The sequence below is a fragment of the Vigna unguiculata genome, chromosome 11 (genome assembly GCF_037176805.1).
Source record: "Vigna unguiculata cultivar grain cowpea cultivar isolate G323 ecotype 2 chromosome 11, ASM3717680v1, whole genome shotgun sequence".
Lineage (NCBI taxonomy): Eukaryota > Viridiplantae > Streptophyta > Magnoliopsida > Fabales > Fabaceae > Vigna > Vigna unguiculata.
This window is the reverse complement of record NC_140802.1, coordinates 4998499-5025151: the sequence shown is the minus strand read 5'-3', so window position 1 is coordinate 5025151 and position 26653 is coordinate 4998499. Positions and strand designations below refer to the sequence as shown.

Genomic DNA, 26653 nt, shown 5'->3' with positions numbered 1-26653 from the left:
AAAGCATAAATGTTGAATTGATTCTTCGTTCAAAGCACACATTGGACACAAATTACTCTATATTTGAATCTTATGTACAATTGAATCATACTCTCCCTACAAAATGTAGTGTGCTAGTTCCAAATGTCCTTAATTAGTTTCCTAATTGTTATTGTTTCGTAATAAGTTATATGTTGACTTAGCCGTGAAACCATTAATATTACTTTGGCCATGCTAAAATTCAACTATGTTTGGCAAGGCATAATTGCTTTCTTCAAAAGCTCTAAATTCTCATAATTAATTCAATTAGTTGGCCGTTGGAGGCATTAATGGTAAGAGATTTTTTCTATTTAAGGTGAGTTTCTCATCCCTCTCCACATTATCTCATTCCTTTCCTCTCTTATTTGTTTCTTCAAATCTTCATAATGTCACTTGCTGGAAAACTCAGCACTGAACTTCCAGTCCATGCAACTGCAGAAAAATGGTTCCACACCTTCACAAACCAACTCCACTATATTCAACACGTTACTCATAAAGTTCATGGAGCCAAACTCCATGAAGGTGATGATTGGCATGCCAATGATTCCGTCAAACACTGGACTTATACCCTAGGTAATTAACCTTTTAAATTTAATTATACTTAAATATTTTGAGACAAAACAAAATGAAAGAAACTCCATAATCTAACTCCTATTCATTAGTTAATTTTAATTTATCGGAACAAACTTATTATCTTATTTGAATTAAGCTCCTCAACAGGTATTTAAAGAACAAAAATAAATAAGTTATGTAATTCTCATGATATCTGCCGAAATTAGCTATCCTAGAGTGAACTCAATTGTTGAATAAGCTAACATATTATGAATATAATTTATTTTTTATTTTTTAATAGTATTGTTGAAAAGCAATTTTTAAGAAACTATTGAGAAGTTTATAAAAAAGCCTTAGTTCCTTTTCTCATATTATATGTGTTTAATCACGAAAGTATTTATCCACATAAAATGAATCTAAATTAATAATGTTTAATATTAGTTCAAACTCAGTTTCACCTATATATGTAATTAATTATTGTTTTACTTTTTTTTTTCTATATGAAGCCTTCATTCAAAAATTAACCCAAAGTAGAGTCTAAATGAAGCTGATATAGCGAGATGAAATATGAAAAGTACTATTGTTTAGAGACAAAAAAAATAAAGAAAACATATACAAATGTATTTGTAATACAAATAAACTGGTAAGTACTACTAAATTCTGTTCACGAGAACTTATAAGTTACTGTGAGAAATTAGTCTCTCCATTTTTCAATTTTCGATCCAGCAGTAGTGTATTTTTCTCTTACCTTTTTTTATTTTTTATTTTTCTTATTTTCTTTTTAACAAGAAAATATAAATATAATAGTAGAATATTTAGAGTGTTCTAATCCTTTTAAGAAAAACAAAACTTTATGTACAAGTGATGCTTGCCCTAATAAAATATTAAAATTGTCAAAATAATTATTAGAACTTTGAACAACTGTTATAATAATTGTCCTATGTGTGTAAAACCTTCTGGTCTTTTCTCAAATAATATTTATGTACAAGGTCTATTACAATTTGTCACAACAATAAATGAGTCCTTAATTACATATCACTACAAAAAAAAATTGTATATTACTTACGGTTATTTTTGTGTGTAATCACGAAAATATATTGGTTTTATCATTTTTTCAAGGATTAAATATGTTTTTGGTCCCTCAAATTTCAGGGAGATTTGAATTTAGTTCCTCTTTGAAACTTTTGATCAATTTAGTCATTCATCTTTGGAAAGATGTGAATTTAGTCATTCTAACCAAATTTTATTAATTTTATTTGATATTTCAAACGCGTTTTATGATAATATTTGAGTTAAAATGTTAGATAAACTTAACAAAATTTAGTTTAAAGAACTAAACTTATGTATTTCTAATGACTAAATTGGTTAAATTTTTTGAAGAGGAATTAATTTCAAATTTCACTAAAATTTGAGGAACAAAAACATATTTAAACTTTTTTTTCAATAGATAAAATTCATTGATAATTAATCTGCGGATAAAATCTACCAATGAATTAGAAATCCATGAATAATCGTCAACGGATATAACTGTCAGAAAAAGTGTATGAATGTAGTTATGCTTGCCCTTACTAAAATATTGAAACTGTCAAAGTGATTAATAAAATTATCAATAACAACTATAATATCTGTCCTATTTACTACAATTTTTCACTAATATAGTAAACGGGTCATCAATACATATTCTTTTATATTTCTTACACATTTTTTTGTTAATGATCATGGTTACTTGTTAAAGAACAGACGGTAAGGTAGAAACATGTCATGAAACAATTGAATCTGTTGATGAGCAGAAGAAAAGAATTGCATTCAAGATCTTTGGTGATGCTATAGATCATAAATATAAAGTCTTTAACCTAACTTTTGAAGCCATTGAGAAGGATGATGGAAGTGCTGCAATTAAATGGAGTGTTGAATATGAGAAGGTGAGTGAAGATGTTCATCCCCCATATGGGTACTTGGAATACTATGATCATGTCACTAAAGATGTTGATGCTCATCTTGTTAAGGCCGAGAAAAGATAATGTTCATGTATGTACTACAACTCTTAAGTTTGGTGTATGAAGTTTGATATGGGTGTTATGTTATATAAGGTGTAGAATAACTGTGAAGTTTGGTGTATGAAGTTTGATGTGGGTGTTATATATGTTAAATATATAAGGTGTTGAATAAAAAGGATATATTTGGTCTGTTGTTTTTTTCATTGAATTATTATGATCATGAGATCATTAGTAATACTCTTCTAAATATTTTCTTATTTATAATGTACTCAATATTGCTATTAAATGTATGCATGTGTGATGTGTTAAGTTTTTTATGATGTCCATAATAGCATGACATTGGTTAATATGATATGTATGTAATATCTTGAAAATATCAATTTGTTGTCCCAATAATTGACTAAGTTACTAATATAGTTAACTACGTATATCCTGGAACTTGGTGTTGGACTCTGTCATAATATAGTTGACTAGCCAACTAATGTAGTCAACTAGGTTCGTGCCTAATAGCAGCTGTTATATAAAAACAGTTTCTGCACTTTCTAAAAATCGAGTTGTTCAACCAAAAGAAAGGAAGAGAAGTGTGAAACAGGTTCTTGGAGCTATCTTGGAAGGTCCTCTTGAAGAATTCCATCAAGACACATCCAATTTTGACTTGGCAAGATGAAGAAATTTCAATCTTGGAAAAGGTGTACTCAATCCATTTTATAGGCTTTGTTCTTGTGTTTTGATACAGTTTGAAACTGTTTGTTTCTATTATTTTCTGTCTAAAGCAAGTGTGTGTGATAGCCTTGTTGTTGTGTTTGTTTGAGCAAGTGTGTGGAATCCTTGCGTGTGTGTTCCTTTATCTTAGAGTTTAGATTTATCAAGTCTATTTGTAAATCTTGAAATTCTTGAGATATAGTAAAAATTTCTAGTTGTGGTTTGCTAGGTGAAACTGGATATAGATTCTTAGGAATCGAACTAGTATAAAAACTGTGTGCTTTATCTCTTCCTTTCTATATTTTGTCATAGTATAAATGCTCCAAACATTAAGCATCAAATCACACTATTTCAATTGATTCAACAAGCAAAGGATTTATCAAAACAATTTCGAAAGTGCTAAAACTGGGCAAAATTTGTTAAAACCAATTCATCCCCTCTTGGCTGTGAAATATTGGTGCATCAAAACTAACAAGTGGCACCAGAGCTGGTTAGTCGAATACATAGTTGACTAGATCCTGACAGATGGCCAATATTTCACAAACATTTTCTGAAGGGGCTTCAATAAACAGACCACCCTTATTTTCTGGAGTTAATTATCCGTTCTGGAAAATCAGAATGAAGATCTTTTTAGAATCAGTTGATAAAGGTGTATGGGATGCTATTGTTAATGGTCCATTCATACCTACAAAAATTGAGGAAGGAAAACTATACTTAAAGATTTCTTATCTTGGACTCCTGATGAAAATAAATGTGTTCATTATGACGTGAGAGCCAAAAATATAATCTCATCTGCACTAACATTGGATGAATTCTACAGGGTATCAATTTGTCAATCCGCCAAAGAAATGTGGGATGTATTAGAGGTAACTCATGAAGGCACAGATGAAGTCAAGAGAGCTAGAAAGAACACATTAATCTAGGAGTATGAAATGTTTAGGATGAAGGCTGAAGAAACAATCTATGATGTGCAAAAAAGGTTCACTCATATTGTGAATCATCTCATAGCCTTGGGAAAGGTCTTTGAAAAGGAAAAACTGAATATCAAAATACTGAAGAGTCTGAATAGAGCATGGTAGCCTAAGGTTACTACAATTTCTGAATCAAGAGATATCACCACAATGAGTATGGCAACCCGAAAATTAAGAGAACACGAATTGGAACTTGGACGTCTAAAAGAGGAAGAGGAAGGAGAGAAAAGGCAAAGTATTGCTTTAAAAGCTGCTGCAAAAAATATCAGCAAAAGCAAAACCAATAGAGTTGAAGAAAAGGCAGATCAGGAAGATAAAAATTTTGACTCTGAAACACTGAATCTGATGGTAAAACGCTTTTCAAGATTTTTGAAGTATAAAAATAAGTCTAATGCAAAATCTACCGCTGCAGGAAATAGAAAATTCTCTTCCAAGAGGCAAGAGTCATCACCTAGCACTCCAACATGTTATAAGTGTGGCAAATCTAGTCATATCAAACCTGATTGTCCAATTCTCAAGATCAAAAAGAAATTGGAGGAAAAAAGTGAGGCCACAAGCAAGTCCAAGGGAGTGAAGAAAGCATATATTTCTTGGGAGGAGAATGACTCCAACACCTCTAGTGATTCAAGTGAAAGCCATGAAGAAGAAACAAATCTGTGTTTGATGGCTAATACAAAATCCTCTACCAGCAGTGTAAGTAATCTTGAATCCACTGATGAAAGCTATGAAAATAGGTTCTATCAACTACTTGATGTATGTAATGAGTTGCATGAAGAGGCTAGAAAGTTGCAATACTCTAATAATAGACATAAAGGTGAAAATAGGTGGCTTGAAAATAGATTAAAACAATTTGAAACAGAAAATGAAGAGTTGAAAACTGAGCTTGAAAATATTGAAAAGCATAAAAGTGGTAATTGCAAAAAGAGTGTGATTAATTGTGAAAATTGTTCTAAACAATTAGAGAGAATCAAATATCTAATGAGTACATTAACTAGATTCACTCTAGGAAGAAATTATCTAGATGCTATACTAGGTTCCCAAAGAAGTGTACCGAACAGAGAAGGCAAAAGATATGCAGAACACGAAAATCAACTAGGTAGTCGACTAGAGTCAAGGAAATTCATTAACATGAGTAAACCATCTTCTATTGTATGCTTTTATTGTTACAAACCTGGTCATACATCAAATAAATGCTACTTTAAGAATCATGGTGTTCCTGAAGGTAAATATAAATGGATAGCCAAGAATTCAAATGTTTTGTCTAACATGAAAGGACCCAAATTCAATTGGGTACCTGCATCATCTCTTTAAACTGTTATGCAGATAAGTCTTGGAGCCAAGGAATCAATGTGGTATTTGGATAGTGGTTGTTCAAGACATATGACATGTGATGCAAAGAAATTCAGCAAAATATCATACAAAGCAAGTGGTCATGTTACCTATGGTGATAACAACAGAGGTAAAATTTTAGGTGTAGGCAAGGTAACAAGTTCTTCTTCCACTGTCATTGAAAATGTACTGTTAGTTGAAGGGCTGAAACATAACTTGCTTAGTATAAGTCAATTGTGTGATAAAGGGCTGAAGGTTATTTTTGAATCAAATCATTGTTTGATATGTTGTGCATCATCAAATGAAGTAGTACTTGTTGGAAAAAGAATTCAAAATATCTACATGGTTGATTTTGAAAATTCTGATTTCAAATCCATTCTTTGCTTATTTGTTAAAAAAGATGATCCATGGATTTGGCACAAAAGACTTGCACACATTCACATGGCACATCTAAACAAACTAGCTAAAAAGAAATTGGTAAATGGTTTGCCTGACATTAAATTTGAGCAAGATAGGCTATGTGATGCATGTCAAAAAGGAAAGCAAGTCAAAACCTCTTTCAAATCAAAGCAAATTGTTTCTAACATCTAATCCATTAGAATTAATGCATATGGATTTGTTTGTACCTTCTAGAACTAGTAGCATTGGGGAAAATCATTATGCTTTAGTTCTAGTAGATGACTACTCAAGGTACACTTGGATATTCTTTATCTCTGCTAAGAATGACACATGCAAAGTCTTTAAAAAATTTGCCAATGTTATACAAAATGAGAAAGATTTAAGATATAAATCCATTAGAAGTGATCATGAAGGTGAATTTCAAAAGGCTATTTTTGAAACATATTGTGAAGAAAATGGGATCTCACACAATTTTTCTGCACCTAGAACATCACAACAAAATGGTGTTGTAGAAAGGAAAAATAGGTCCATGAAAGAATTGGCAAGAACCATGTTGAATGAAAATAATTTGCCAAAATATTTTTGGGCTGATGCAGTAAGTACTGCATGTTATGTGCTCAATAGAGTATTGATAAGACCCGTTTTGAAATTAACACCTTATGAACTTTTTAAAGGAAGAAAACCAACTATCTCTCATTTGAAAATTTTTGGATGCAAATGCTTTGTATTAAACAATGACAAATCTAACATTGGCAAATTTGATTCAAAGGCTGATGAAGGTATATTCTTGGGTTACTCTCTCATTAGCAAAGTGTATAGAGTGTACAACAAAAGAACTTTAACTATTGAGGAATCAATACATGTTGCATTTGATGAATGTTTGGAAACATGTACTAACATGCATGAACCTAGAAAAAGCGATGAATTTCTTGAGACAGAGGGAGATTTAGCAAAAAAGCCTCAAAATGTTCAGATTGAAGAGAAAACTGTTGATACAGCCATAGATAGTCAACTACAAAGTCAACTAGATGATCTGCCAAAAGTATGGACTACACCAAAGGACATGTCACTAGACAATATGATAGGAGACATGTCAAAGGGAATCTCTACAAGGAAGCAGCTCAGTCAGTTATGTTTAAATGTGGCATTTGTATCCCAAATAGAGCCAAAGACAGTAGATGATGCACTCAAGGATGAGAATTGGTACTTTGCAAAGCAAGAAGAGCTAAACTAATTCAAAAGGAATGAAGTTTAGGATCTAGTTCCTCGATACCAAAATCAACAAGTTATTGGAACCAAATGGGTGTTTAGAAACAAGCTAAATGATAGTGGCTGCATTGTGAAGAACAAAACAAGACTTGTAGCCAAAGGATATAGTCAAGAAGAGGGATTTGACTATGATGAAACCTATGCACCGGTGGCAAGATTAGAAGCCATAAGAATTCTTCTAGCCATTGCATCAATGTTGGACTTTAAACTCTTTCAAATGGATGTGAAGAGTGCTTTTTTGAATGGATACATCAAGGAAGAAGTATTTGTAGAACAACCTCCTGGTTTTCAAGACTTTCCATTTCCAAATCATGTCTACAAACTAAAGAAAGCTCTATATAGTTTAAAGCAAGCTTCAAGATCATGGTATGAAAGACTTAGTCTATTCTTGATTAAGAGTGAATTCCATAGAGGTAATTTTGACTCTACATTATTTGTCAAAAAATCCAATAAAGATCTCTTATTTGTACAAATCTATGTAGATGATATCAATTTTGGATCCATTAATCTTTCTTTCTGCAATGAATTCTCTACAAATATGCAATAAGAGTTTGAGATGTCTATGATGGGAGAATTAACCTTCTTTCTTGGACTACAAATCAAGCAAGTTAAGAATGGTATATTCATCCACCAAGCCAAGTACTCTGCATAATTATTAAAGAAAATCTCTATGGACAGTTGCAAGGAATCCTCAACACCTATGGCCACTAATTGCTATTTAGATATTGATGAATCAAGTAAGTGTATTGATCAAACAAAGTATAGAGGTATGATTGGTTCTCTACTTTACTTAACCGCTAGTCGTCCGGATATCATGCATAGTGTGTGTGTTTGTGCACAGTTTCAATCATATCCTAAGGAGTCTCACTTAACTCCTATAAAAAGAATTTTGAAATACTTAAAAGGCACTAAAAGTCTAGGATTATGGTATCCTAGAGGGGCTAACATATCATTGGTGGGATATAGTGACTCTGATTTTGGTGGCTGTAAAGTGGATAGAAAAAGTACTAATGGAACATGTCATTTATTAGGTTGTTCATTAGTGTCATGGCATTCTAAAAACCAAGCATGTGTTGCACTTTCCACCACGGAAGCAGAATATATTGCTGTAGGAAGCTGTTGTGCACAATCCATTTGGATCAAGCATCACTTAGAAGATTATGGTATTCATTTAGACAACATTCCTCTTAGGTGTGATAGTACTAGTGCTATAAATCTCACAAAGAATCCAATCATGCACTCTAGAACCAAACATATAGAAATAAGACATCATTTTATTAGGGATCATGTTGCAAAAGGAGAATGCAAAATTGAATATATTGACACAAATAATCAATTGGTTGACATATTCACTAAACCTTTCGCTAGAGAAAGATTTTATGTTCTTCGAAATGAACTTGGGATATTTGATTTTACATGTACTACATAGCTACTACCTCACATTTTGCACTCTACAGTAAATACAGTTAACTATTCTGCACCAGAATTATCACCACTGCACCAGTTTTTCTGTTTCTGCATTACGTAGTCAACTCTGTAGTTAATTATTTCTTTTATACTGCATCAGAATTGTCACCACTGTACCAGTTTTTTCTCATTCTGCATAACATAGTCAACTTGCTAGTTAACTAGTCACGCATTTTGTTAAAAACATATCTGTCTAATACTCTTAACCACAAGGGGATCAGAATTGATTAACACGCTTTTATCTGGTTTAAGATGAATCTTGAAGAAATCTTTAGGTTTTAAAGCTCAATTAATCAATTTCGCAGTTCTAGGTTAATGGACTGTTTTAACTCAATTAAGAAAAGTTGTGAGAGAAGAGAAAGAAGCAAGACACACAATTTATACTGGTTCGATTCAAGGCGAATCTACATCCAGTCTTCTCCTAAGTAACACACTTAGGAGGATTCCACCAAACAGAAAGGTTCCAAGAATTACAAGCACACCTATGTAATTCTAACCCTCAAAACCCAAGAACTTGATTCAACAATCAAGAACTCCCCCTAGGAGCAATGCATCCACACAATTGCACCTAGGTCCACACTTCAAACACTGAAGCAACTATAATCAAAAATACAGAAAACAAAACAAGAAACGAATACACCTAAGTTGTGCAGATTTGACTTGATGCTTCTTGAATCAAGCAAGATCCATCATGGTAGAATCAACCATCAATTCTTCTTGGATCTGTACTTGAGTTATCTTGCAAAATCTTCTGAAACTTTGTGTCTCTCAGATGGCTCTATCTCAGATGAAAACTGCGTGATCTTTCTAATTTTTCCAGACCCAAAACAGATTCCAAAAACAGCTTTTATACATAGGTTTTTGCTGTCACTAATTCGATTAGCAATTTACCTAATCGATTATCGTGAGTATATTTTCACTTACTTTGTACCATACTCACAGCTAATCCATTAGTTAAAAAACTAATCATATGCATAATTACACAGCAGGCCTGAAATACATTTGATAAAGAGAAGCTAATTGCCTAATGCATATCCTAACTGGACCAAGCTATGTTTTATCCTAGATCAGTAGACATCATCAAAACTATTCTTCATTTAAGGATGAAAGGCTTCCCCTTCCAACAATCTCCCTCTTTTTGATGATGTCCAAAACATGGACTGAGATAAGCCTACCTGCAGCACATTAAGCAAACAACAACAGCAGGACACAGTACAAGCACACAAGGCAAACAACAACATAAGCATATAACAGATATCACTTTCATTTTATGCTCCCCCTATCAGTATAGCCTATCAATGCAGTGGCAAAATAATCTCCCCCTTTTTGGACAGTAGCAAAAAGACATATTCAATATGGGACAGGGAAAGAAAACAACTAAATAGCGCAGCAAAGTAAAAGATGCAGAACTTAACACAGACTAAGCTTCAGACATAACACGATAATGGATTAAGGCCAAGGTTAGGCAAACAGCTACACAGTTTGAACACAGTAGGCATACAAAGTATGACAATACTAACAACGCAGCAGGTGAAATCAGTAGCACAGGTTAACATCAGAGTGCAGACAGCCATAAAATAGAAGAGGAACTTTTCACCTTGGCAATGCCTAAAATTTGACCTTTGTTATTATCACCTCTTGTAACATGACCAATAATTGGCTTGTAAGATATCCTGCAGAAGTTCTTCACCTCTCCTTTCATGTGTCTTGAGCATCCATTATATAAAAGCTACATTGTTTTCCTTGCATCAAGACACACCTGAAACAAAGATTAAAGAGAAGATGCAGGTACCCAATTAAACTTGGGTCCTTTCATGTTAGTGGTTTGAGGTGTTCCTTTAGGTACCCATCTGTACTCTCCTTTAGGAACCCCACAATTTTTAAAGTAGCAGGAATTAGAAAAATGGCCAGGTTCAGAACAGTAAGTGCAGATAATAGATGTTGGTTTACTCATATCTAGAAAACTTCTGGTGCCTAATGGATTAGATTTGCCACTGTAACCTATTCCCTCTTTATTAAGCACACTCCTTTGAGATCCTAACACCGCATCAAGGTTTGATCTTCCCAAAGTGAATTTTGAGAGAGTTTTCATTAGGTAATCTATCTTTTCTAGCTGTCCTGGGCATTTTTCACATTGGGGAGAGCTTGTGTCATCTTTGGACCTAGAGTGTTTCTTAGATTTCTCTAGTTTTTCAAGACTTGTTATCAAATTTTCATTTTCCTCTTCTAGTTGTTTTACTCTACCTTCAAGCCATTTAATTTCTCCTCTACGCTTATTATTTGACTTTTGCAATTTTGTGGCTTCCTTATGCAATTCATTAAAAGCATCAAGTAATTCATAATAGTTATTTTCATCATCATTGGAGTTAAAACTACTCACACTGCTCTTAGAAGAGCTTGTTCCAGCCATAAGACAGAGGTTGGTTTCTTCCTCAATGCTTCTGTCAGATTCACTGGATGAGCTAGAGTCACTGTTGTAAGCTTTCCTTTTCTTCTTATGCTTGTTTGCCTCACTTTTCTCTTCCGGTTTTTGTTTCATCTTGAGTACAGGGCAATCTGGTTTGATGTGTCCTGTTTTGCCACACTCATAGCAGATTGGAGAACGTTCCTGCTTTTTGGACTGTCTCTTATTGCCTGCACAACTGTTGTTAGTCATATTTTTAAGCTTCAAAAATTCAGAGAACCTTTTTACCATTAAACTCAAGGCTTCACTATCAAAATTTCCATCAATTGAGTCATCTGCAGATTCTGCTCTCTTAAGTTTTGCTGCAGATTTTACAGCACTCTTCAAGGCTATAGTGTGCCTCTTTTCTCCATCCTCCTCTTCCTTGAGTCTTCCAAGCTCTAATTCATGTTCCCTCAATTTTCCAAAGAGAGTGGCTATGTTCATGCTAGTGAGATCTCTAGATTCAGAAATTGCTGTAACTTTAGGCTGCCATGTCCTATTTAAGCTCTTCAAGATTTTGATATTTAGTTCTTCTTTGTCAAAGATCTTGCCAAGAGCTAAGAGGTGATTTACTATGTGTGTAAATCTCTTCTGTACATCACATATGCTTTCTCCAGCCTTCATTCTGAACATTTTATACTCTTGAATGAGAGTATTCTTCCTTGCTCTTTTTACCTCATCCGTGCCCTCATGGGTGACCTCCAAAACATCCCACATCTCTTTGGCGGATTCACACACAGATACCCTGTAAAATTCATCCAAAGTTAGTGCAGAGGATATAATATTTTTGGCTCTAACATCATAGTGTGCCCTTTTATTTTCATCAAGAGTCCACTGTGAGAACTCTTTAAGAACAGTTTTGCCTTCCACAACTTTAATGGGTTGAAAAGGTCCATTAACTACAGCATTCCATACCCCTTTGTCTATTGATTCAAGAAAGATTTTCATTCGAATTTTCCAGAAGGGATAGTTTTCCCCAGCAAACAGAGGGGGCCTGTTAATGGATGCCCCTTCAGCAAAGGTTTGAGATGTATTAGACATAACAGGATCTTTCTAATGATTAGCGTGTGATTAACCAGCTCTGGTGCCAATTGTTAAAAACAGATCTGTCTAATACTCTTAACCACAAGGGGATCAGAATTGATTAACACGCTTTTATCTGGTTTAAGATGAATCTTGAAGAAATCTTTAGGTTTTAAAGCTCAATTAATCAATTTCGCAGTTCTAGGTTAATGGACTATTTTAACTCAATTAAGAAAAGTTGTGAGAGAAGAGAAAGAAGCAAGACACACAATTTATACTGGTTCAATTCAAGGCGAATCTACATCCAGTCTTCTCCTAAGTAACACACTTAGGAGGATTCCACTAAACAGAAAGGTTCCAAGAATTACAAGCACACCTATGTAATTCTAACCCTCAAAACCCAAGAACTTGATTCAACAATCAAGAACTCCCCCTAGGAGCAATGCATCCACACAATTGCACCTAGGTCCACACTTCAAACACTGAAGCAACTGTAATCAAAAATATAGAAAACAAAACAAGAAACGAATACACCTAAGTTGTGCAGATTTGACTTGATGCTCCTTGAATCAAGCAAGATCCATCATGGTAGAATCAACCATCAATTCTTCTTGGATCTGTACTTGAGTTATCTTGCAGAATCTTCTGAAACTTTGTGTCTCTCAGATGGCTCTATCTCAGATGAAAACTGCGTGATCTTTCTAATTTTTCCAAACCCAAAACAGATTCCAAAAACAGCTTTTATACAAAGGTTTTTGCTGTCACTAATTCGATTAGCAATTTACCTAATCGATTATCGTGAGTATATTTTCACTTACTTTGTACCATACTCACAGCTAATCCATTAGTTAAAAAACTAATCATATGCATAATTACACAGCAGGCCTGAAATACATTTGATAAAGAGAAGCTAATTGCCTAATTCATATCCTAACTGGACCAAGCTATGTTTTATCCTAGATCAGTAGACATCATCAAAACTGTTCTTCATTTAAGGATGAAAGGCTTCCCCTTCCAACACATTTTTCATATTTCCTGTGGCATATTTCGAAAGTAGTCGACTACATTAGTACCCTAGTTAACTACGTATGGCACAAAAGTGGTTTGGTAAACTTTTCTTCTCATTTAAAACTTCATTTCTCTACAAAATCTAAAATTTCCAAATCTGTTCAGAACCCTAAAACCCCATTTTTCTCTCATCTTCTCTCCACCACACATAAACCCTAATCTCTACACCTTCATCAATGGCTTCGTCATCCTCGCATCCCAAACGCATAAAGCGCACAACTGTCAAAATCACTTCTCGTCCTACTGAACTCGATGGCTTGATCAATGATGATAAGAACCAAGCCAACTTTGTCAAGAACTGGAAGGATCACAACATTATCAATCCGAAATATATCGACATAGATTTCTTTCGCGACAATGGGTTTCAGTTCCAAGAGCACTTTGCCTATCAAAGCTTGGAAAAGTTTGTACAACTTCGAGGTATCTACTATCCTGACCTTCTTAAGGTTTTCTATGCCAATGCTCGAGAGGATAATGGTACGGTGGTATCAAGGGTGAAAGGGGTCAATATAATCTTGGATGACACTGTCTGGACCACTATTGTTGGCTTTCAACTAGGGGGAGAAAAGTTGTATGTTGGTTCCCCAAATCTACGAAAAATGGAGATATACAAATCCTTACTGTGTAATCCTTCTAGTGCAAAGAAATGTAACTTCTACAAAGCTGGTGGTATGAAGAGGGATGATTGTGTTATGGCATTCATTATAGGTTGGATTTTAGCTCCAAGAGCTGGAAATCATGGGCAACTTCTAACAGAGGATATCTTTCTGATGCATGCCATAAACTCCAGGGTCAAAATCAATTGGTCTGCCCTTGTGTGTGACACCATCATCAAGATCACAAAATTGCCGATGTATCCCTTACCTTATGCATTATTCTTGTCAAAAGTATTTGAGTATTATAATCTTGATTTGGCTGATGAAATCTTTGTTCCGCTCACTCATACCAACTTCATTGAACTCAATGCTCTTTATCACATGGGTTTTGTATTCACTGACAATGAGTGGACATTCAAGGATGATCCTTCTCCAGGATGCTCTCACTCTTTCAGTTGCCCGTCTGGACGCAAAGGTCACAAAACTGTTGAAGCATCATCAAATTGTTGATGAGGAAGATGAATTCGCTGCTGAAGAAGACAATTAAATAACACAATTAAATAACACACAGAACATTTAAAGGGTGCCTAAAAATTAAATAACACACAATTGGCATACATAGGACTCGAACCCAAGTCCTTTCATATAATTAAAGTACACTCAACCATTTAAGCTAGTACTTTTCCACATTATATCAATCAAAAATTAATGTCATAAATGATCTTCCCACCCGCCTTTATTAATTAATTAAATTTTGCGGGTCTTACAGTGGTTTGCTAGGTGAAACTGGATGTAGATTCTTAGGAATCGAACCAGTTAAAAACTTTGTGTGCTTTATCTCTTCCTCTCTTTATTTTGTCATGGTATAAATGCTCCAAATATTAAGCATCAAATCACACTATTTCAATTGATTCAACAAGCAAAGGATTTATCAAAACAATTTTGAAAGTGCTAAAACTGGGCAAAATTTGTTAAAATCAATTCACCCCCTCTTGGTTGTGAAATATTGGTGCATCAAAACTAACACTCAAAATCACATATCATTATTCCCTTGAAATTTTAAAAGTTGATACTTTGATTTATTATTTGTTAGGTTTACATAAAGGTTTCACTAGGGAAAACAAATACCAATGAGACTTGAGCCTAACCACATAAGGTATTGACACCACTTTCAATCCAAAATCTTAAGACAATGGATTTATGGGTCTTTATCCTTATATAGCACTCTATTTTCTCATTTCTAACCAATATGAGACTTAAACTCACAATTGAATTTCTAACATTATTATTATAGCTACTTAAGTTTGTATTTGTTTCTAAATCTTACATTTGACATTTATACTATTTTTTTTTAATCTTTTAATTGTTTGTTTATAGAACCCTTTTGGTCAATGATATCTAGACTATAAATAATTAATGCCAAAGATGTTGTAGATTGAATTTTATGAAAATAAACAAGTATCACTTCCTATAACTAAAAACTAAAGAAGAGTATTATAGATGACATTTTAGATTTCTCAAAGAGAACAAACAGAAAAAGATAGAACTGGTTTGTCTTATCTTATAATAAATTATCGATTTGATTTTCCTTACCTTCAAGATAAGGGTATTGAGGAACCGAAAGAACCACCGAAAACCGCACCACTGAATGATCGGGTTGTAGAAATGCATGAATTTTTTGGCTAAGGGTTTGTATGATAAAGTTGCTAACTATTTACAATTTGCTGATAATATTAATACTATATATAAGGCACACTGAGAGAAAGAAAAGAGACAGATAGATACGAAACAACAGAATATGGATGAAGTGGAGCACACCCATTGTTTCCTAAAATCTCTTAAGTTTGATGAATTTACTAGAATATGTAATTAGTTTGATGAATTTAATTGATACGATCGTAGTTAAACGAAAATAAACTTTAAATCTGATTCAACCTTATAAATATTATATCCACTATATCGACTTATAATATAAAATTTACATTTATTTAAAAACTTATACTGTTATTAGAAATTTTAAGACTTAACTTAGGAAATTTGTTCACCTATTTGATTTGTTTCCATACTTATATTTATTTTTACTTAATTGAACTTTTTTTAACTATTCAATATGATGCATTCTCTTAAATTGATAACATTATTAGGAGGTTTAACGTGTCAACAATTTAAGTATATAACGTGTTAAAATCTAAATTGTCTTTCTATCTTGAAATCACTAATTTTCACATGAGGCACCTTAAAAAAACAGATAACTCTTTTCTTCACAAACAAAATTTTGAGACGTGACCCTTCTAAATTATATGGGTTAAATTTGTTTTTGTTCCTCAAGTTTCAGCGAAATTTGAAATTAGTTCCTCATCAAAAATTTTGTCCAATTTAGTCCTTCATCTTAAAAAATGCATGAATTTAGTCCTTTTAACCAAATTTTGTTAAGTTTATTTGACGTTTCAAGCACATTTCATGATCGTATTTGAATTATTTACATCATTTGACACATTTTTGCTTCAATATTAACTCAAATATGATCATAAAATGCGTTTAAAATGTCAAATAAACTTCATAAAATTTGGTAGAAAGGATTAAATCCACGCATTTCTAAAGATGAAGGACTAAATTGGTATAAAGTTTCGAAGAGGGACTAATTCCAAAATTCACTGAAACTTGAGGGACCAAAAACATATTTAACCCAAATTATGTGAAAGAATTAGAGACTTAATTAAACAAAATTTTAATACAATTTAATAAAAAGGATCACATTAAATATTTTTCATAAAATTAGAGACTTAATTAAATTAAAAAAAATCAAAAAATCAAAACGAATCAAAAATCTAAATATAAATATAAAGAAAAAATTTAGTCACTTGTAGATAATTGTAATAGATTGTTCTATTTAAGGAACGTTTCTCACCCCCTCTCCACATTATCATCCCGTTCATTTTCTCTATTATTTGTTTCTTGAATTCTTCGTAATGTCACTTAGTGGAAAAATTAGCACTGAACTTCCGGTTCAAGCAACCGCAGAGAAATGGTTCCACACGGTGAGAAACCAACTCCACCATATTCAACACGTTTCTGGTGATGTTCATGGAGCCGGGCTCGATCAAGGTGATGATTGGCGTGCAAATGATTCGGTCAAACACTGGACTTATACAGTAGGTAATTAACTTTTTAAATTCAATTATGCTTAAATATTCTTTCACAATATATTTTTATTAACGATCTTGGTTAATTACTATTGTTGAACAACAGACGGTAGGGTAGAAACATGTCATGAAAGAATTGAATCCGTTGATGAGCAGAAAAAAAGAATTGCATTCAAGATCTTTGGTGAAGCCATTGATGCTAAATATAAGGTCTATAAGCTAATCTTTGAAGCCATTGAGAAGGATGATGGAAGTGGTGCAATTAAATGGAGTGTTGAATATGAGAAGGTGAGTGAGGATGTTCAGCCCCCATATATGTACTTGGAATTCTATGACCATCTCACTGAAGATGTTGATGCTCATCTTCTCAAGGCTGATGAGAAAAATGCCAGAAAATAAGAACTCAGAGATGGATGTGGCCAAAGATAATGTTCATGTATGTAATAACTCTTGAGTTGCTGTATGAAGTTTGATGTGGGTTGAATAAAAAGGATATCTTTGGTCTGTTTTTTTTTTTTCATTGAATTATAATTATGATCGTGAAATGATTAATAATACTCTTCTATATATTTTCCTATTTATAATATACTCAAAATCACATATCATCATCCCCTTCAAATTTTAAAAGTTGTTAATTTGATTTATTATTACAGCTACTTATAAGTTTGTATTTCTTTCTAAATCTTATCATTGCCACCTTTACTATCTTTTTTAATCTTTTAATTGTTTGTATACCTTTTCAGTTAATGATATCTGACTGGAAATAATTAATTAATTGCAAAGATTTTATACATTAAATTTTTGAAAATAAACAAGTATGACTTCTAATTAGGCTCTGTTGGGTATTGGACTCCCTTCCTATGTGGAGAAAAGGCCCAAAATTTGAGAAGCCCATGTCTCACTTAAATCTAGTGGAGAGGAGGCTATAAAATAAAGAGAGAGGTAGAACAATAGAGTCAGAATACACTGAAAGCCCTAACACATAGAGGGAGAGCTAGAGGGAAAATTCTGTTCACGTTTTTCATAGAGCTATCGCAGTAAATTCGGCGCTGCGGATTCGTTCACCGTTGGATCGGGCTAAAATTTTTACAGCAGGTTCGAAACTCATTGCTCTTCATTCTGACCGGTCGGATCTTTGATACGAGGTCTGAGTTGGGAGATACTAATTTCGCACTGCAGCAGTGATTTGTAGAGGTTTTCCCCTCTTGTTCTTCTCTATTTTGAAAGCTTTGTTGCGTTACTATTTGGTTGGGTGTTGGCACTAATTTGTGCTATTGATTGAGACTCTTTTGTACTCTTGTTGATCATAGTGGAGCTATTTCTTTGGTCTGGACGACTCGTGGTTTTCACCCTTGATTTGAGGGGTTTTCCACGTTAAAAATCTTAGTGCCTTTATTTGTGCTTTTGGTGATTTATTATTGCTGCTCTTTGATTATTGCTCCTCATAGATTCTTGCAAGTTAGGGGAAATTATATCCGCTGCATTCTCTGGTATATTGTTTGTTGTTGTTTTCCCCATCAGAGTGGCATCAGAGCTCTTGGTTGGGCTATATTTACTTGCTTGAATGATGGAGGCAAATGCAAAGATGGTTGCTTTGAATGGTACAAATTATCATTTGTGGAAGGGCAAGATGAAAGATTTATTATTTGTCAAGAAATTGCATCTTCCGGTCTTTACTACACAGAAGCCAGATTCTATGTCTGAAGAAGAATGGGACTTTTAGCATCAACAGGTATGTGGTTTTATTCGGCAATATGTTGAAGATAATGTTTATAATCATATTGCTAATGAGACACATGCCAAAGCTTTGTGGGAGAAGATTGAGTCTTTGTATGCTTCTAAGTCGGGCAATAATAAATTGTATTTGTTAAATTGCTTGATGAATTTGAGGTACAGGGAGAATTCTTCTATTTCTGATCACTTAAATGAGTTTCAAGGGCTCCTAGATCAATTGTCAGGAATGGACATAAAGTTTGATGACGAAGTTATGGGATTATGGTTGCTTAATACTCTACCAGAGTCTTGGGAGGTATTTCGGGTTTCAATTACGAACTCTGCCTCGAATGGTGTTGTTTCTTTTTAGATGGCAAAGAGCGGTGCTCTTAATGAAGAGATGAGAAGGAAGGCACATGGTTCTTCATCTCAGTCTGAGATGCTTGTTACAGAAGCTAGGGGGAGAAGTCAGAAAAAGGAACATAAAGGTGGTAGAGAGAAGAGTAGGAACAAGTCCAAGTCAAGATACAAGAATTTAGAGTGTCATTTTTGTCATAAAACTAGGCACATTCAGAAATACTGTTTTAAGTGGAAAAAGGAGAACAAAGACAAGAAGGGCAAACAGAGAGAGAATGATCATGATGATGATCGTGTCACTACTGCTACAGATGGTGATCTTGTTCTTCTTCGTGACTTTGAGTCCGTTAATCTTGTATCTGATGAGAGCATGTGGATTATTGATAGTGGTGCTACACTGCATGTTACACCTAGGAAGGAGTTCTTCACATCTTACACTTCTGGTGATTTTGGAGTGTTGAAGATGGGTAATGATGGTGAGTCTAAAGTGATTGGTGTTGGTGATGTTTGCCTGCAAACCAACATGAGATTGCAGTTGTTGCTTAAAGGAGTCAAACATGCTCTAGATGTTCGTTTTAATTTAATCTCTGTGCAGTTGCTTGATGATTGTGGTTATGACAATCACTTTGGTTCTAGTAAATGGAAGCTCACTAAAGGTAACTTGGTTATGGCCAAAGGGGAGAAACAATCTAAATTGTATTGGACTAAAGCTTTGGTTGCTAAAGACAGTGTAAATGCTATGTATATGGAGGCATCTTTGTGGCACCGAAGGCTTGGTCATATAAGTGAGAAAGGGCTTAACTGCTTAGCTAAAAAGGATGTGCTTATGGGATTGAGAAATGCAGAATTGGAGAAATGTTCTCATTGCATGGCTGGTAAACAAACCAGAGTATCTTTTAAGAAGCATCCACCCTCAAGGAAGTCAGAATTGCTTGAATTGGTGCATTCTGACGTTTGTGGCCCATTAAAGGTAAAGTCATTTAGTGGTGCACTTTACTTTGTTACTTTTATTGATGATTGTTCCAGGAAGCTATGGGTCTATGCTCTTCAGCGGAAAGGTCAAGTACTTGAAAAGTTCAAGGAATTTCATGCTATGGTTGAGAGGCAATCAGGCAAGAAGCTGAAATGCATCCGTAGTGATAATGGTGGTGAGTACCATGGACCTTTTGATGTTTATTGCAGGTAGCATGGTATTAGACACGAGAAGACTCCTCCTAAAACTACTCAGTTGAATGGTCTAGCGGAGAGGATGAACAGAACCTTGGTTGAAAGGGTTACATGTATGCTTTCGGAAGCAAAGTTGCCTAAGCACTTTTGGGGAGAGGCATTGCTTGCAGTTGTGCATGTTATTAATCTCAGTCCCGCAGTTGCTTTGAATACTGAGGTGCCAGACAAAATTTGGTTTGGTAAGAATGTTAGCTATGATCATTTGCGTGTCTTTGGTTGCAGGGCATTTGTTCATGTTCCTAAGGATGAAAGATCCAAGTTAGATAAAAAGACAAGGCAATGTATCTTTATTGGCTATGGTGAGGATGAATTTGGCTACAGGTTTTATGATCCTGTTGAGAAGAAGCTTGTTAGAAGTCATGATGTACAATTCATGGAAGACCAGACCATTGAAGACATTGATAAGGTGGAGAAGACCACACCCGAGAAAGATAGTAATCTCACTGATGGTAATCCGATGAGGTTGCCCGCTCACAATTTGGAGAATGTTGAAACGGAAGCTCAAGACAATGAGCAACATGGTGATGTTGATGATCAACAGTTTGGAAGTGGAGTAGAGGTTCCAATTGATGATGCTCAAGAGGAACATGATGATGATGACGATCTTGGTGATATACCTGAATCACCTCAAGTCCAACTCAGGAGGTCTAATAGACAGAAACAACCTTCTACAAGGTATTCCTGTGATGAGTACATAACCTTGACTGACGGTGGAGAACCTGAGTGTTTTGAAGAGGCTTTGGATAGTGAAGAGAAGAAACAGTGGCTGGATGCAATGCAAGATGAGATGAAATCTTTGCATGATAATCACACTTACGACTTGGTGAAATTGCCTAAGGGAAAAAAGGCATTGGAAACTAGGTGGATTTTCAGGGTGAAACAAGATTCAAATTCTACGCTTCCAAGGTACAAGGCCAGATTAGTGGTGAAAGGTTTCAGACAGAAAAAGGGTGTTGATTTCAATGAGATTTTCTCACCTGTGGTGAAAATGTCATCCATCAGAACTGTGCTAAGTTTAGCTGCTACTCTTGATTTGGAGGTTGAGCAGATGGATGTGAAGACAGCTTTCCTTCATGGTAATTTGGAGGAAGAGATATACATGAAGCAACCTGATGGTTTTCTTGTTAAAGGCAAGGAAGATTATGTGTGTAGACTAAGGAAGAGTCTATACGGTTTGAAGCAGGCTCCAAGGCAGTGGTATAAGAAGTTTGAGTCTTTTATGTGTGAGCAGGGTTACATGAAGACTACTTCTGATCATTATGTCTTTGTTAAAAGGTTTTCTAATGATGACTTTATTATCCTGTTATTATATGTTGATGACATGCTTATTGTTGGGAAAGATATTTCCAGAATTGACAGGTTAAAGAAGACACTTGGCAAGTTTTTTGTCATGAAAGACTTGGGAGCTGCTAAAAGGATTCTTGGCATACATATCTCATGTGATAGGAGAGAAAAGAAGATTTATCTATCACAAGAGCAATACATTAGGAAGGTGTTGCAGAGATTCCAGATGGAAAATGCTAAAGTTGTGAGTACTCCTCTTGCTACTCATTTTAAACTGAGTGTTAAACAGAGTCCTTCAAATGAAGTTGAGAAGACCAATATGAGTAGAGTTCCTTATGCATCTGCGGTGGGCAGTTTGATGTATGCGATGGTGTGTACAAGACCAGATATTGCACATGTTGTTGGTACAGTTAGTCAATTTTTGTCAAACCCAGGTAGAGAGCATTGGAATGCTGTGAAATGGATTTTGAGGTATCTTCATGGTACAATTGATATGAAGCTTTGTTTTAGAGGTGATAAACCTACTTTGATGGGTTACTCAGACTCAGATATGGCTGGGGATATTGATTCCAGAAAGTCCACTTCGGGCTATTTGATAAAGTTTGCAGGAGGAGCTGTGGCTTGGTAATCAAGACTACAGAGGTGTGTAGCGTTGTCTACTACAGAGGCAGAGTTCATTGCTATTACTGAAGCATGCAAGGAGTTATTATGGTTGAAGAAATTCTTGCAGGAGCTTGGTTTTAGGCAAGATAACTATTCATTGTTCGTTGATAGCCAAAGTGCTATCCATCTTGGTAAGAATCCAACTTTTCATTCTATATCCAAACATATTGATGTGAGGTATCATTGGATACGTGATGCTTTGGATGCTAAGTTGTTGGAGTTGGAAAAAGTTCATACAGATGATAATGGTGCTGATATGATGACTAAAGCATTGCCAAGAGGAAAGTTTGAAGTTTGTTGTGAGATCGCCGGTTTGGCGGTTATCTCCATATAGTTATGAGGGGGAGATTTGTTGGGTATTGGGCTCCCTTCCTATGTGGAGAAAAGGCCCAACATTTGAGAAGCCCATGTCTCACTTAAACCTAGTAGAGAGGAGGCTATAAAATAAAGAGAGAGGCAGAACAATAGAGTCAGAATACACTATGGGTGGCAAAACGGGCCAGCCCGGCCCGTTTTTGGCCCGTTGAAAACGGGCCAGCCCGTTAAGAGAAAAAAGGCCAGAAATAACAGCCCGTCCCGTCCCGTTACGGGCTAACGGGCTAACGGGCCAGCCCGTATACTTGTGATTTGAAAAAAAATGGCAATACCTGTGATTCAAAATAGAACAGAAATGCATGCATTGAAGAGTAGTTTCACAAATAAAGCTCCTAACAAAGTAATCTGAACTAACTAATTTGACTATCCAAAGGAAATTACAAATTTTGCCTTACAAGAAACAAAATAAAATCTAAAACAATGCTGAAACAAGCAGGCCAGTAATCTGTTCAGCTGGAACTCTTTTAGAACAATTGCAATCAGCCTTCTCATTCAAAATTCACAGGCCAGTAATCTGATTCCAACCCAACAAATCTGAACTCAATCTAACATCTGTTAAAAAAAAAGGCAATTCAATAAGTGAGGATGCTTTATAATGAAAAGACAATTCAATAAATTAGAAACAAATACCAATTGTCATTCTGTATCACTTCCAGGATCATTAGAGGCAGCATGGAACAAGTCTGCTCTACTTTTCTGTCTTTGTCATCGTCTTCATAATCTTTAAACAAAATAAAGTAAACAAAAAATTACGATATAAAAAATTGTGTATAAGAATAAAAAGGAACTAAAGACATCTATAATAAACAATTTACCATCACAAAAACCATGCTTCCAACTAGAAGTACAAATAATTGCCTCCACACTTGTTGACAACAAACAATTTCTATACTTATTAAGAATCCTAGAACCAATGCTGAATGCTGATTCAGATGCGACAGTAGTAATCGGGATGCTTAGCAAGTCCCTAGCCATCAAAGTAAGGTCTGGAAAACGTTCATTGTTACTCTTCCACCATTCAAGAACATCTAAAGCTACTGAAAAATGAATATCCAATGTTGGCTCATCCAAATATGTATCAAGTTGATTCTTTCCCGTTTTAGCCACTAGTTGAAGTTTACGTTGTTGTAATTCCTAACATGATAAACAAAATAAAAGAATATTAATATGAACAATAATTATTATAAAATTAGAAGAAAGTAAATAACTTACATCAAATAGGTTTGATGAGGATAACACATCACTCAAGGAACGCTTTTGAGCATTTGAAGTTGAAGTATTTGAAGAATACTGAGAGAATAGAATGTACAATTTGTCCTTTATCTTCTCCACCTTTTGTTCCCAACAAAGAGGGTCAACCTTTTCAAAACAGAAACCCAATGTAACTAATTTCATCCTTGGGTCTAGAATTGCCCCAAATGCAAGAACAATACTGTATTCATCCCAATATTTGTCAAATTTGACCATCATCTTTTCAGCCATATTTCTTATAACTTCGTCTCCATCTTGCACACTCTCTATTAAAAGGCATTGAATTTTCCAAACTTGAAAAAAATACAAGTTGGATGTAGGATAACTTGAGCCAGACATCAAATTTGTAATTTCATAAAATGGGGACAAGAAAACAGTGATCTTTTCTGCTCTTTTCCATGCCTCCTCAGATGGATAATACTTGTAATGTTCATCAACTAAGCGTAAATTTTCAAAAACCCGTTGGTATTTAACAGCACTTTGAAGCATCAAAAAGGTTGAGTTCCACCTTGTAGGAACATCTAGACACAATCCACTTGATGAATCAATGTTCCCTATTTGTTGAAGGCATTCTTTAAATTTAATCATTCTAGCTTCAGAACCTCTCACATACTTGATGCTCTCTCTAATTTGATCAAGAGCATCACCAAGTACCTTCAACCCTTCTTGTACAATCAAATTTAAAATATGAGCAGAACAACGCACATGAAAGAACTCTCCACTACAAACCAATGAATTATTTAAAACCAACTGATTTTTTAAAGTTTTCACCAATACATCATTGCTAGAAGCATTATCCAAGGTGATAGAAAATATTCGCTTTTCAATTTCCCAATCATGCAAACATGCATTTATCTTCTTAGACAACTCAAATCCAATGTGAGGTAGAGGGAAATGACAAAAGTTAAGAATTTTGCTCCTCAACTTCCAATTTGAATCAACATAATGTGTTGTTAAACTTATATAACCTTCAGTAATGCAAGATGTCCATAGATCCGAGGTTAAACAAATCCTACTTGTAATGTTATGCAACTCACCCTTTAACTTGATCTTTTCTCTCTTAAATATTCTCAATATGTCCTTCTTAATAGTATTCCTAGAAACAAGAGTTGCTTCAGGATTCAAATAACTTATCCAAGTCCTAAGTTCAGGGTACTCAACAAATTTGAATGGTAAACCATGTCGAATAATTAAATTAGCACACAATTCACAAGACACCATTTGGTCTATTTTTTTGGCTTTCAATTTTCCTTGCATGTCCACCATCATTTGACCCACATCATCAAATCTACATTTGGTACACCTTTCAATATGACGCTTTAAATGGGAAGTACCATATCTTACACCACCAATTATATATTTTTGGTTACACCCATTACACTTTGCCCTTTCTTTTCCATCCTCACAAACCCCAATCTTAGTAAAGAATTTCCAAACATCAGAGGATGATAAATTCTTCTTTTTCTTATCAGTTTCACCAGTTTTGTTATCCTCAGTCACACTATCGGTTACAGTATTTGATTTTTCATGGACATCCCCATCATTAGGTTTGCTAACTGAATCTTCCATTATTTTTATGAGGTTCCTATCACACAAAACCCAAACTGAAAAACTGAAGATGACATATACAATATAACACAACACAACACAACAATTGTAAGCATTACAATACACACTGCCACAATCGATAATTGTCCAAACCAAACTGATACAGTAATGCAATAAACAAATAACAATAGCAATATTTTCCCATCTGATCCTTTGCACGCAGTGCCGCCACCACCCAATTCCATGGCAGAATTGAGGAATCGAAAAATATTTGCTAGAAACAGAGACCATGGCAATAGCAAAAGAACACAACAATTAGGGCAGAAAGGGGAATCGAAAATTGAAAATCACCATGGCAGTAGCAGAACCAGAAATTAGGGCACAAAATCGAAAATTGAAAATCGGGAACGAACCTGCGTCGTCGTCAATCGTGATGATGATCCTTGCTCGCGTCGGAGATGATCGCTGTTGGTTCTTCGCGAAGTGGGAGAGAACGTTCTTCGCTTTGCTTGTTGGTCGCGTCGGAGTGGTCCAGTGGTGCGAGGTGGTCCACTGGTGCGAGGTCGATCGGTGGTGAGTGCGTGGTGGTGTGCGTTTGGTCACTGATTTGGGGCGCCGTCGCCGTCATCCTCCATGGCTCACGTCGTCGTCGTCGCGGCGCCAGTCAGTGGTGCGAGGTGGATCGGTGGTGAGTGCTTGGTGGTGTGCGTCTGGTCACTGATTTGGGGCGCGTCGCCGTCATCCTCCATGGTTCACGTCGTCGTCGTCGCCAGTCAGTGGTGCGAGACCGATTCGGTGGTGAGTGCGTGGTGGTGTGATTTGGGGTGGTTCAGTGGTGCGAACGCGAAGTGGAGAGTGGGTCACTAATTTGGGGGAAAAGAAAAAACCCTACGTCAAAAGGAAACAAAACAAAACTTTAGTCTCACGGGCCAGCCTTTCATCACACACGGGTTAGCCTTTCATCACACGGGCCAGCCTTTCATCACACACGGGTTACGGGCCAGCCTGCGGCCAGCCCGTCATGCAGCTTGACATATTTACGGGCCAGATTGGCCGGGTTAGAACGGGCCACGGGCTAAAAATTCTGACCCAACCCGTTCCTTTAATAACGGGCTGACGGGCTGGCCCGTCGGGCTAAGCCCGTATTGCCACCCCTAGAATACACTGAAAGCCCTAACACATAGAGGGAGAGGTAGAGGGAAAATTCTGTTCACGTTTTTCATAGAGCTGTCGCAGTAAATTCGGCGCTGCGGAT

General features: G+C 35.3%; 4 protein-coding genes and 1 long non-coding RNA gene across 5 annotated transcripts; 3 read left to right on the top strand and 2 right to left on the bottom strand.

The window, feature by feature from the left end:
- Nucleotides 1-362: 362 nt before the first annotated feature.
- LOC114169158 (MLP-like protein 43) lies at nucleotides 363-2770 on the top strand. The gene is made up of 2 exons (XM_028054197.2): nucleotides 363-591; nucleotides 2311-2770. The coding sequence occupies exons 1-2, from the start codon at nucleotides 405-407 to the stop codon at nucleotides 2589-2591; spliced, it is 468 nt and encodes a 155-aa protein (XP_027909998.2). The 5' UTR covers nucleotides 363-404; the 3' UTR covers nucleotides 2592-2770.
- Nucleotides 2771-2908: 138 nt separating this feature from the next.
- LOC146880907 (uncharacterized) lies at nucleotides 2909-15891 on the top strand. The gene is made up of 2 exons (XM_085669482.1): nucleotides 2909-5699; nucleotides 14931-15891. The coding sequence occupies exon 1, from the start codon at nucleotides 4391-4393 to the stop codon at nucleotides 5549-5551; it is 1161 nt and encodes a 386-aa protein (XP_085525608.1). The 5' UTR covers nucleotides 2909-4390; the 3' UTR covers nucleotides 5552-5699; nucleotides 14931-15891.
- Nucleotides 15892-16743: 852 nt separating this feature from the next.
- Nucleotides 16744-17496, top strand: LOC114170657 (MLP-like protein 43). Its single transcript, XM_028056180.2, has 2 exons — nucleotides 16744-16993; nucleotides 17087-17496. The coding sequence occupies exons 1-2, from the start codon at nucleotides 16807-16809 to the stop codon at nucleotides 17377-17379; spliced, it is 480 nt and encodes a 159-aa protein (XP_027911981.1). The 5' UTR covers nucleotides 16744-16806; the 3' UTR covers nucleotides 17380-17496.
- A 5381-nt stretch (nucleotides 17497-22877) lies between these two features.
- On the bottom strand, nucleotides 22878-23807 carry LOC146880906 (uncharacterized). The gene is made up of 2 exons (XR_014986201.1): nucleotides 23415-23807; nucleotides 22878-23320 (listed from the first exon to the last, which is right to left on the bottom strand). It is a non-coding gene; the product is annotated as an uncharacterized LOC146880906 (long non-coding RNA).
- Nucleotides 23808-23843: 36 nt separating this feature from the next.
- LOC146880905 (zinc finger BED domain-containing protein RICESLEEPER 2-like) lies at nucleotides 23844-25643 on the bottom strand. Its single transcript, XM_085668918.1, has 3 exons — nucleotides 25552-25643; nucleotides 23909-25435; nucleotides 23844-23853 (listed from the first exon to the last, which is right to left on the bottom strand). Exons 1-3 carry the CDS (start codon nucleotides 25641-25643, stop codon nucleotides 23844-23846), a joined length of 1629 nt encoding a protein of 542 aa, XP_085525044.1.
- Between the last annotated feature and the right edge of the window lie 1010 nt (nucleotides 25644-26653).

Bases quoted from the DNA above. Each gene is read 5' to 3' on its own strand.
- LOC146880907 (XM_085669482.1), top strand. From the start codon at position 4,391: ATGAGTATGGCAACCCGAAAATTAAGAGAACACGAATTGGAACTTGGA.
- LOC114170657 (XM_028056180.2), top strand. From the start codon at position 16,807: ATGTCACTTAGTGGAAAAATTAGCACTGAACTTCCGGTTCAAGCAACC. The intron at 16,994-17,086 runs GTAATTAACTTT...GTTGAACAACAG, and splicing joins ACACTGGACTTATACAGTAG to ACGGTAGGGTAGAAACATGT.
- LOC146880905 (XM_085668918.1), bottom strand. From the start codon at position 25,643: ATGGAATTGGGTGGTGGCGGCACTGCGTGCAAAGGATCAGATGGGAAA. The intron at 25,436-25,551 runs GTTTGGACAATT...TTTGTGTGATAG, and splicing joins TGCATTACTGTATCAGTTTG to GAACCTCATAAAAATAATGG.
- LOC114169158 (XM_028054197.2), top strand. From the start codon at position 405: ATGTCACTTGCTGGAAAACTCAGCACTGAACTTCCAGTCCATGCAACT. The intron at 592-2,310 runs GTAATTAACCTT...GTTAAAGAACAG, and splicing joins ACACTGGACTTATACCCTAG to ACGGTAAGGTAGAAACATGT.